The following is a 12,251-nucleotide window of genomic DNA, read 5'->3' as shown; positions in this document are numbered from 1 at the left end:
ACACACATACACACACATACACTTACACACACACATAACTGGGGACGTATATTAAAACTAAGCCAGTAAAACATACACAGAGCAGAAAATGAGAAACAAGTGGCGTCCATCAGCAAACAGTGATGATGTGGCTGACTTTACTTTACAGGAGAGGCTTCATAACTTTTTATTGCTTTATTTCTGAGAATAAATATACAACAACTAAGAGATATAAAAGCAGCACCATAAAGAGGCGATCAAAACTATTCACCATGAGGTTACTGCTTTTATTTTAAGTGCCTCACAGTAACTCCACCTTTACTTTGGATGATGCCTGAGGGAATAAATCCCCATAACTGCCATTATTAGTGCTCTTCTGGACATAAAGGCTTACATTTACAAATGTCCATAGCCACCTAAAGTGTCCAATAATTAGTTTGTATTTCCTAGACCTGAATGCTAAATGTGCTTTTAACTTAGGAAGTTAAGTGTCACTCCTCCTGTTCCTGAGTTCTTTATATCGACTATCTTTTTAACGACCCTGATCGGTTTTTACCAACACTTGTGAAACACTTTAAATTGAATTGCTTGTAAAATATTATATGCTCTATAAATAAAACTTGATTTAATTACAGTTATTATTTCTTGCATTATACTCCTGCATTATACTCGAAGCGTTTTCACCTGCTTCTGGGTTGTGGAGATCTAGTCTTCGGCTCCTCTCCATTCACAGGTACCTTCCCACGGGCGTCTGCATCCACTTCCTCCGCCTCCTCCGGATGCTGCACCTCCAGGTGGATGTGGCTGGGGGAGGAGGGGCAGGGGGAAGCAGCCGAGGAGCCATGGGTAGGTGAGTCATGGGAGGAAGAGGAAGACGCAGAGGAGGAGGAAGAAGACGTGGAGGAGGAGGAACCTCTCTGACAGTCGTCCTCGGATAGATTTTCAGACCAGGTGGTGACCAGCTGTTGGAGGTCGCTGATCCTCTCCAAAACGCTGTCCAGAGCTGAGAAAACGTCTTCACCTGCCAACAGCCGACTCACCTGAGAAAAGGAATTAGGAAAAAATTACAGGAAAATTCCCACAAAAGAGACTTTCTCACTAAAAGCAGTTAATACCCGACACTGGAAGCTTACAGGACATACTGTACTTACTAGTTTCAATGAGGAACTTCACTATAACAAACAAGAACTACAAATATTACATTGTTCAATTACCATTTTTTAAATTGTGTCTCTTTTTAAGGATAAAAAGGCACACAATCTTTCTGAATGTTTTTTCCAAACCTTTGGTTTGGGGCTTTTCAAAATCAAGAAAAAGCAAACACAGCATCGTTAAAATTGAATTACAATGCCAACAAGAGACGTTTCCCAGTCAGCTGATTCAGCAGAATTTAGGATTCTGTAAATTAAGGTTTTCATTGCTATATATCCCTTTCGGAGGACAGATATTACCCAGTTTTTCCAAGGATCAGAGGTAAAAATAATGGGTTCCTTAAAAAGCCATTATCTAATGACTTCTATAATATTTTATGTCAACTTTTGCTTCCATGGCTGCCATCTTTTTGTCAAAGAGGGTTCTAACTTTATTCCAAATGGCTCCTTTCCTACTTTGGTAGGAAACACGTCTGAAGTGAGATGATTAATATCAGTAGTTACAGATTATTGTATAGTATCAATAAAAAATGGAATTTGATACGAGCGCTCACAAAATGATTTCCGGCTTTATGAGAAAACTCCATATGGAGCTTAGCTTAGCAGAATCGATATCCCCGATTGAATTACCTGTGTTTTTATAGACTTTCATTTAAGAGTTCTTCAGGGGATTTTATTCTCTCTTTAGTGGAGAGCCAGAGAGAGAGAGAGAGAGAGAGAAAGACAGAGAAAAAAAGAGACTCCTGCGTGTGTTGCCTGTTTGATATGTATGAATCTGTATTTGGTTTGCACTCTATAAAAGCAGAATTTGACAGCCTTGTTACACAAAATAACCATATTCTACATGTTGATCCCAAACAGTGACTCATCGATTACTTCACTAAGTAATCATTTTCCGTTTATCACTCTCTGACCTGTTCTGTCATGTTGGAACGAATCTCTGCATCCACAAAGTCACTCACAGCCAGGTGGAACAAAATGTATAACTACAGTAAATCTGGGCCCTTGAATCCACTCATCCAACACAGTGACAGTCAGAGGTTCAGCACCATGGACAGACCCCCTTCCACAGAGATCACCTGTTCAGCACCTGGACAGCTCCACTCTGCTGTGCCACTGTTCCTACAGTTAGAAGACGGAGCTTTGTTCCCTGCAGTTGCCTTTTATTAAATACCACTTCCTTACTACTACAACAACATGGTGGTGAATGAGTGGCATCACAACATTTCTTTTGCCATTTTCTGAGGGGATACATTACCTCTTCTTTGATTAGCTAGCTAAACTAAAGCAATTTGACTTTAACAATATTGTTAAACACACTACAAGGAGTTTTTAACTGCTTCTAATAAAGTCTCAAGTTTATACTGATGCCTCTATATGACCAACATAAAGAAACAAGATCACCTGGGAGAAGACTGGCTATTTCTACACAGATATTCTGCCTGCCACCAGGTCAGATTCCCCTTGAAGTCAATGAAACGAGGCGGTAGAAACAATACCGCTTTGGACCACAGGGGCTAGCAGAAACAACACAGAAGTTCCTTGTAGGGCCTTTAGTTAGAGTTAATGTACATACTGGGATGTATTTGTTGGCATTAGATGCAGTGACTAATCATTAAACACTGTTAAAGAATGGAAACTGTTAAGTCCTCTGGATGCTTCAAAGGAACCGGGATGTAAGACATGTCTGTGACTACATCTAAAGGCAAAAATGTTTTAACGTGTTCCTGAGGGGAGGACTTTAAAGTGGGAAAAAGGAAAAGTTTCTGTGTCTTTTGTGTGACTTTGTGTTCCTGACGCAATAATTCGTCAAATGGGGATTATGTCACACACAGTCTGTCCTCAAAGACATTTATGGTGTTGCAGCATGAAAACTGCTGGAAGTAACTGTGTGACTAACACCTGCATAAAGACAGCAGTATCAGCCCACCGAAATCCAATTTGTTTCTTTGCAAAATATCAAAAAATGGATGCCAGGCAACCTTATTCTCCCCTGAAAGAAAATAAATTAATGAATACAAGTAACAGTGGAGTAACAGTCTTTTGACCCACCTCTGACTCCTCACTGACACTTCCACCACTGCCGCCTTCACTTCCAGACAGCTGCTGGTCGTCGGGCACGTTGTCGTAGATACTCAGCCGATGATCCAGCGCAGCAAGCGGGCTGGGGGCCCCGACATCACATGAAGAAGAAGAAGATGAGGGGTCTGGGTCCGCAGTGGCCAGCGATGACGTGCCACGGCGGCAACTGTGTCGCCCCCGGTAACCGTGGAAGCTTCCGGTCCTCCAGTTGACGGAGGTGCTGTCGATGATGGGGGACAGGATGGTGTGTTTGTGTGCGAGGGAGGTGGGGAAGGTCCCCGGTTTGTGTCCGTGGGGGATTTGGAAAACCAGACTCTCGTGGATGCTGTTGTTGTTATTGTTGATCTGGTTTCTGTAGTCCTGACATGGGGAATATAAGGATGAGTGACAGTAATCACCAGCTTTACTTTAGCATATTATTGTGCATAAAAATACTAAAATTATTACCCAATACTGTATACGCCACTTAGCGTCAAAAGTAACCACTCTGCAAAGGTCTAAAACTGAATACAAGCTATTCAATCTAACATAGGTAAAACATATCCATGTGGATCGGATCAGGGTCTGCAGGTTAAAATGATCTTTTTCTGTTACAACCTTTAGGTCTAGACTGAGTTTGGAACATAAGACGGGTGTTAAACAAGTTAAGAGTGCATCCAGATTATCTCAATTTACTTTATTTCACTTTATTTGGAGGTAAAACTAAAAGTCACACCTAAAAGGTTGGTAATAATCTCTCATAGTACAGGAAAACTGTGAGTGCACACAGTTCACAAATGACTACAATTAGTATGGTACAGTTTGGTACAGTAACAGTTTGTCTAACCTGGTATTTGGTTTGTCTGATCATGTGAGTGCTCCTGTTCCTGGACAAAACTATAACCAATAAATCCTACTGACTTTCTTGATGTTGGATGGATTTAAATATTCATTCAATATCCAATATTCATCTTTAATTTGTCCACTACTTTGGTTCAGCAAAACTGATGACATTTTCATCAACCTCTGCTGTGCTAAATCAGCAATTGTTTCCTTTAATTCTATTTTTCCTCAATCACTGAGGACTGACCTCTGTTCCTGTGTGGTTCTGGTTATTCCGGGTTGTTCCACCACCGACCCCGGCACCGCTGTTTGAGCGCTTGCAGTTACTCCTGACGCGGGTGACCGGGCTGGGCGTGCTGACAGTGCTGCTGCTCTCTGAGTGGCTGTTACTGCTGCTGCTGCTGATGGTGTGAGGAGACGACGGGGAGGAAGATGCACGGCTGTTGGGTCGACCCTGCAGACTGGAGAAATTCAGGAAGGTAGAGCTCTACAGTTAGAGCAGCACTGGGAACAATATGTAATTCAAGTACTTCAGGATCAAATATATTCCATCCACGGCACAAGAAAAAGATCTTTAACATGTTTCCAAACTTTCTTAGTCTAAATAGAAGTAGAAAGTAGTTTCTTTTTTTGATTAAGCTGAAACTTGGGGATCTGGTTAAAAATTTATTTTATGGTGCAGCGGAGAAAATGTTTGATGATTCAGATGGACAGCAGAGTCTTTGATCATCCTGGAAGTAGCTCTTAGTAGTAGTAAATGCTGTTAAATGAACTTCTGGGTTTTTTAAAGATTGTAATCCAGCTCACCTTGAGGGGCAGTGCAGCCTCTCCATCCTCTCCTCCTCCTGGACCAGAACAGGCCCACTGATAGCGTGGCGGGCCCGACTCCTGCTGTTACTGCCACCACTGTGAGCAGAAGGGAGGAGGCCAGTCGTCCCCTTCAGCCTCAGTTTCTCCATCTTCCTCAGCAGACAGGTGCCCTTCTTCCTGGGCGGTTTGTCTGGGAAGCACCCTTCGGCCTCCAGAATCACGCCGGATGATCCTCCACCGCTTCCACTGGGGGAGGGGGGTCCACTGAACGAGGTGTCCAGGGACGGCGTCTTGTTGGTGGAGGAACACCGGGAGGAGCTCCTACTGGTCTCCTGGTCATCTGTGGTGCTGGCGGTGGCAGTTGCAGAGGCTGTTGTGCTGGTACCAGCGTGACTCTTTCGGTGTCCATCGTGGCCTTCGCTTTCGGTGCTGCTGGAGCTGTGGATGGAGCAGACGTCATGGCGGTCGCTGACATCACACAGAGACACATCTTGGGGTCTGGTGGGGCTGTCAGACAAGCGGAGGAAGTCCACTGTGGAGTCCAGGCGTCGCCATCGTCGTGTCCGCCTGTCATAGGTCCAGTTGGGGCTGATGGCACAGAAGTCTTCTTCATCACAGTCGTCTCCCTAGAAGAACAAGGAGGGTTCAGACAGGCAGAGAGGAGCTCACAGAAATCTGAATATGGCACAGATATTCAAACAGAATACAAATACTGACACTAATACATACAGAGGAGAGATGTAAGCTTGAACAACAATCTGCAAACAGAATACAAGCACTCAAACAAGAAAGGAGACCTGAAACGCACACAAACTCAATAATTCATACAAGAATGAACATCATTATACATTCATACAAACTATCATATAAACATCACACAAAGCAAAAAACTATACTCAGTATCTACAGTATGAGTATGTGGAGTTGGATTGTTATATTTGATTGACTATGAAATAATTATTTATTATGGATTGAGCAGAAAGAGACAGATTTACAGATTTTACACATCAAGACCAGACAGGGAATGTCTAAAAAAGTTGCATTTGAGTTGCATTATGGGAAATGTAAGATGTTTGACCCTTGCCTTGACCATCTGCTGCTACAATTCTTTATTGGCAACATAATTAAACTATATACATACTAAATACAAGAGAATCACCTCTATGCTGAAGTCCTAAGAGTCTGATTTTATCATAACAAATGAAACATAACACTTTTGCAACAAACACCCTTGTTTCAAGAATTTGTAAGACATCAGTGTTAGATTGACAGAATACGAGACAGAATAACGAAGGATGTATTGGATGATGGAGTTAATTCCTAACATTTCAGGCCAGAAAGTGTGTTATATTGAGATTTTTAACCTTGTTTTAAATACATTTTGTAATTTTACTGTAGTTTACCTGGTTGGCATTTATATAGAACAAATAGTAGTTAGCAAATTTGATTTGATTACCAAATGTTTGCAAGGGAGATTCACCTTTACACTTTAGTCACTAACATGCAGCCTGAGGTATCATATCATAACTAAATATCACATAACATTAATATAAAAGGTGTAAAACTGAAGGCTTTATACTTCTGTTTCCTCCTGACTTTCCTGTCTGAACACCTCCTGGATGTCACTTTTTCCTAGGAAGGGAAGCTGTTGAGGAGGAGGAGGAGGAGGACTGATCAGTTTACATCAGTCAAAATCAAGGGATGCCTAATGTGGAGATTTCATGGTGTGTCGCCACCCCCCACGGCTCCGGCTGCTTCCATATGAGAGTCTTGCTGTGTTTGAGTTTCTCTGTTTGCTCTTAACACTCACCCTGCGTTTTGATCTCCGCGGCTCCAGCCTCATTTCCACGCATTTGTTTAAAGTGCTTAATCTCCTTAAAGACGAAGAAAAGAGAAAAGTGGATTGTAGTTAGACTGGAAGTGTCATTTATTAACAGTGACCTGCAATACATACATATATATGCTGCTACTGTATATTATACAAGGAGTTATGTTTCAAAATGCAATAGTCACTGTCTGAAAAACACTAAAATGTTATGTTTTTATACAAAAATAAATTACATATGATAGTACTGCATGTGCTACAGCAGTGGCCTTTTAGAAGCAAGCTTGTAACCAGGAGGCAGCCGTTTTAATCCCTGAACCAGAAGGATAAATCTGAGGAAATAGCAGTGCTTGCTCTCATTACCGCCGGTGTGGTGCCCTTGAGCAAGGCACTAAACCTCCAACTGCTCCAGTGGTGCATCGTATTGGCCACAGATCAGTAAGTGATTGTGTAGCAGGCTCTTCCTGCAAAAAGAGCGTGCCTGCCCAGTGAAACTACCACATTTAAGCAGCAGAAAAGCATCATGTCACTGTTGGTTGCGGTCAAAAGAGCTCTGTTGCACCTGTAACCGCGATGCAGAGAGCTGAACCTGACTGACGCTGTAGGCGTGAACTTTTTTTTATAATCTTTTCAGTTTGGCATCATCAAACGGGGCAGACTCACTTTTGCTGCGTTAAGTTAAGTTAGAGGGCATCGACTTTCACTCAATTACAATTTCATTGCACTGATTTCAATAATTATACTAGCTAGAATCCTCAATACACAGCTGTATATAAATCAATATGTTAACAAATTTTTGCTCACAAATCGATAATAGCCTTCTATATCCCTCAAATATATCCTCTAAATTACATAGGCTCTTAAATTCAGACTAAAAGTAAGAAATTCCATGGTAATTTGTAACTGTGATATACATAAGGCATGTGGGGAGCTGAAGAGGAGACTTCACTCTATAATATAATACAGTAACCCTAGAGTTTAATGAACACTTCTCTGAACACTGTATTTAAAGATTGTATACTCTGCTGCGTGGGTGTATTGGATGACATTCAATTGTAAAAGCTGTTCACCATATTGTGTTCTGTAGAGCATATGGAAATAGAAGTGCACCTTTACATGCAGTTGTCTGCATGAGTGCGTTACCTGCAGAGCGAATCGAGGGCATCCTTGTCCAAGAAGTGGTGATCACGCTTCGCCCACTCGATGTCAATGGGGAACCTGCAGTCTGACACACAAACAAGACAAATGAAACAATAAGACGCTGCCTGAGATCATCATTTGTATCATCTTGGAGTTGACTCTGCAGGCTGTGTGACACAGGATTACACTGACAGCCTCATATTTACCTTTGAATAATTGCACATACTGTGGGAAGCCGGCCGCTTGCAGCCAATCACGGGCCTCCTTGGCTTCAATCTCTGCAAACAGCGAAAGGGAAAACAGCATTTGATTCAATTATAATCATTTCATGCTCCGCCCGCTTTAAGAGGGCAAATATTTGCACTTAATCAGTCGTCTGTTTATTAAGTTTAATTACATTTGCATTTGGGTAAAAAAAAACACTGAGGGAGGAAAAACTGGAAGCACATACAGGCTATTAATTATCTGTGACTCTTGGAAGGGGCCATTTTAATTACTGCTAATTGGCTGAGTGTGGGGATGGAAGCTTCTGAGAGAGAAGGAAAATTGATTTTTTTCCCATGTTTCCCTCCTCTTCATCTTCTATCCATCTGCTTCAGCTTCTGAGTTTGTTATTCTCACATGTAACTCATTTGCTGGTGATGCCCATGAAAAATGATTGATTTCAAATGTATGTTGTGTCAACATGATTTTGAATTTCTTATGCAAATAAAATTCATATTTTAAACACTGGCAATCTTTGGGCCAATCCTGAGATATTATCACAATGTCAACACACCCACACATCACAGGCACCTACACTTTTGTCTTTCTCTGGTATATCAAAGAAGAGGGTAACCAGCACAATCCCCATCCTCTGTGTTTAACAAAATGGTAGCAAAATGTGGTTCCTTTTTGATATTTGAAGGACTATCTGCTACATACAAACCTGCGCTGATGAAATTAAAGAACACACATGCAACCAGTGAGAAAGAAAGGCATGATCCCAAAGGCAGAAAGTATCCAGGCATCCATACTTTTAAAGTAGAACTGAAATTATGTTATATTTTATTCTGTTTACTCTGTAAATTGTACTGTTATGTGATTCTAAATGTATTTACTTTAAGTACATTATATCCTTACTTTTGAAAAATATTTGTATTGGTGATTCCCAGTCTGGTATTACTTGGTATCGAAAAGTTTGTGGTATTTCCCATTACTAATTGCTACAGTTTTTTAAAGCAATGTCAGGAACACGATGGGATTAAATTACTGCTCCTCTGTACTCCTTTTAGTTAAAGTGATCAAACCTATTAAAAGTAACACATATTTATTGATAATAAAAACAAAACTAAAACACTAAAACAAAAGCCCACTTCTCCAAAAATACACACTCTCCCTGGAGTTTTCAACATGCAGTAAAGAATGACCTCTATTGTCAAGGTAACAATAATAAACACATGGTGAAACACAGTGGAACAGTCACAGTTTAGGCATCAAAACTACTTGACTAGATTTAGGAAAAAATATAATTTTTTGGATTAAAATACGTTTTTAATACGTCAGTTTAGTTCAGCTGTCGGACGAGTGGGCTGTCAGCTCAATACCAACACATACAACCAAAAAAACTTCCACCGCAGTCAAGAATTTTTGTGGACACTCAAAGTATTAGAAAATACTGAGTGGAAAAGAAAACTACAATAAAACATTCTTACTTGAAGCATAAAAATGTTTTCCCAATCGAGGGTGTTTACAATAAGCAGCCACAAAAATCATTTTCTCAGTCTGGGTGCACAGCTTAGAAGAGGATTTGGCTTTTCTGAGAGGTCTCAAAATATTTGTCCACCAAAACCCTCCCTGAAATGTTAAACCTGCTCTCTCTTCATGCGTAAGGGGCCTTTCACAGTTAGAATACAGCCAAGGGCATTTCTTGTTTTCATATTCAGACAGCATGAAATATGGCCGACATTAGTCTCCACTAAAGAACAACAACAGCAGTTTGCCTATGACTGATCGGTTCTTCAAACACTTCTTGTCTGGTGGTTGTGTTTTTTACAGCCCGCTCATTCACTCCAGCTGAGATGAAGGAGAGGCACTTCATTCACATCTTATTTTTTGTGACTTTTCAAAAACTTTGCTTAAAATTCACTTGACAGCAGGATGGAAACTTGGCTTATGATGTGGTCTCACTGCTTCCCCGGACGCCCCGGGGGTCAGAAAAACAGTGCGACACAAAGCAGATGGCCCAGATATATAAACACTGGTGGGAAATTCAGCGGATATGGCAATCATCAAAGTGACAACTGACTTAAGGTGAGGAACAGGCAAAGAAATGAAAGATTTAACGGTAAAATACAGAGGAATTACCACAAGTGTGCTTATCCTGACCCTTCAAATGTCCTGCTGGTTAAACATCTGAGTGCAGAGCCCATTTTCCGGCGTCGCGATGGAGATGTGACATTTGAGATAGAAAAGGGATCAAGTGTGCTTGCCGAGCGGTGGTCTCACATGTCCGTGAGAGGATCTGTAAATCCAGGGGATGTGAGGATCTGCCAGAGTTAGAGCCCTGAACTAAGCGTGGCACCCACACCACTTTTTTTCACAGCTGACATCACTCCGAGCATCATCCCGATCCATTACTAACACCGAAAAATACAGCCTGTCGTCTTGCAACCTTGAGGGTCACAAGTTAAGAACTCTTGTCATTTAAACCAGTTTTCCACTTTAAACAGGTCTAATATACTGCTTTAAGGCAGCTGTGGCTCAGAGCTTAGAGAAGGAGCTTCTTTTAAAAAGGTTTGAGGTCACAGACATAAAGCCAGCAGGGAAAATCTTAGTGGGGGAAATTATCTTGGAGTCCTTGAGTAAAGCATTCAAACCCAAATCACTCCAGCGTAGTTGTGGACAGAAATGGATTGCAGTTGCACTGTGGATAGAACTGAGATATAACTTCAAGTCAAAAGAGTCAGTCAAACCAGGATCAGAAGGGAAAGCCTCCACACAAAAGTTTGTTTTCTTTGATACCTTACAAGGTGTTAACCTGCACTAGGCAACTTGGAGGCTCCAGAAGGCTGCAAGACTTACAGAAAATGAAACATGTCACTATCTTGGAAGCCAAACACCCAGTGTGCTTGAGTTTGCCAGCTGTTTTGTCTGTGATCATCCAAAGATCACCATGCCAAAGAGGCGGAAGGAGGAAAAAGATTCAATGTTGTGAGTACAGTGTTTGGTACATGGAGTGCTAACTCACTTCTGGGCAGGAGACAGTTTGGATTTCAGATGTTAGATTTAATTCACCTCTTTCATGTGGGTAGTGAAGTGTAAAAAGTCACAAATGTGTAATTTTATTTTTCAAAACATGCTAAATATTTTCCTAAAACAGCTGGAAACTTTGGTATTAACTAAAGTTACTTAAAAAAAAGGTGGACTTTTTTCAAGGTTATTTGCATTTTGGTGGCATGTTTAGGATTAAAAAGGAGTAAAACAAAAAACACTATTATCTAATAAAATAATAATAGTAAGTAAATAATAGTGAAACCTGTACATGAGTAAATTCTGGTTCAGACCAACAGTTTAAGTTAAATTGCTTGCAAACATTAGCCAGCTTGCCTAGCCAGTTAGTTTCTGTCTGCTAAAAGGATAACAGACTCAATAAATCTTGATGATTTCCCAGATTATTTGTCTTTCGTTAATTAAACACAGCCTCCCCTTTGTTTCTTTTGTTCATTAAACTTGGTATAACAGTGATAATGCCCTTTTGTGTGTTGATAGAGGAAAACAGTGGACTCGGTTGCACATTTTGCATTGTGGAAAACTTCAAATGACCTGTGTTATTTTCCTAGATCAAGACTTGTTATTGTTTATTCATCCATAGAAAGTGGTTCTAGGTAATGTTAATATAATCCAATAGGCTTTTTTTCTTTTAAATTCAAGCAAATATCTCCTCACGGACCACTAGCTTTCCACTCTGTGAGTGCACAGAAAAAAATCTGGTGTATAATTGGAAAACAAAGTGTACTGGACTGTGCCACACAACACTTGTTATTCCAGCCAGGATTTGTGTGTCAGGTAATGTTAAATTGACTTGTTCACAGACATTCAGCTAACTTTCAGCTACTCAGATATGCTGTGCTGATGTTATAGTAGCAGGAGAGTTGTGAGTATCGCTGTCTGGAGCTAGTGGGCTCGCTCTGGGAAACCATCACGTCCTCTCTGCAGGTTAGCTGCACAGCAGCAACTTTAGAAAACGTTAGTTTCTTGATGTGTTGTTGTTATATCATTGTATTTTTCATGGTATGAATTTCTCCAGAATCGCATACTCAACCTTTACATATTGTTCAGCGATAGCAAATTTGGCTTACCCATTACTGTGAGTGGTCCAGTAGGTACTATAACCTGACCACAGACACCAACTTTAAATCACATCTAATCCCATTTTGTAGTCAAAAATAATGTCAACATGT

The 12,251-nt window shown here is 40.8% G+C and overlaps 1 protein-coding gene across 3 annotated transcripts in view; it reads right to left on the bottom strand.

Annotated features, from left to right (window-relative positions):
- si:dkeyp-23e4.3 (rho GTPase-activating protein 7) overlaps window positions 1-12,251 on the bottom strand; it is a 106,634-nt gene that overhangs the window by 19,234 nt on the left and 75,149 nt on the right. For all 3 annotated transcript variants that reach the window (XM_035666288.1, XM_035666287.1, XM_035666289.1), the window contains 7 exons: window positions 8,016-8,087; window positions 7,813-7,894; window positions 6,655-6,718; window positions 4,842-5,470; window positions 4,282-4,495; window positions 3,183-3,572; window positions 664-1,019 (listed from right to left, as the gene is read on the bottom strand). In XM_035666288.1, the coding sequence (XP_035522181.1) occupies window positions 664-1,019; window positions 3,183-3,572; window positions 4,282-4,495; window positions 4,842-5,470; window positions 6,655-6,718; window positions 7,813-7,894; window positions 8,016-8,087 (1,807 nt within the window). The remainder of the gene's footprint in view (window positions 1-663; window positions 1,020-3,182; window positions 3,573-4,281; window positions 4,496-4,841; window positions 5,471-6,654; window positions 6,719-7,812; window positions 7,895-8,015; window positions 8,088-12,251) is intronic.

Source organism: Morone saxatilis, unplaced genomic scaffold, assembly GCF_004916995.1.
Source record: "Morone saxatilis isolate NCDOM2014 unplaced genomic scaffold, NCSU_SB_2.0 Contig20, whole genome shotgun sequence".
NCBI classification, from domain to species: domain Eukaryota; kingdom Metazoa; phylum Chordata; class Actinopteri; family Moronidae; genus Morone; species Morone saxatilis.
The sequence above is the reverse complement of the archived record's forward strand: the minus strand, read 5'-3'. Positions and strand labels throughout refer to the sequence as shown.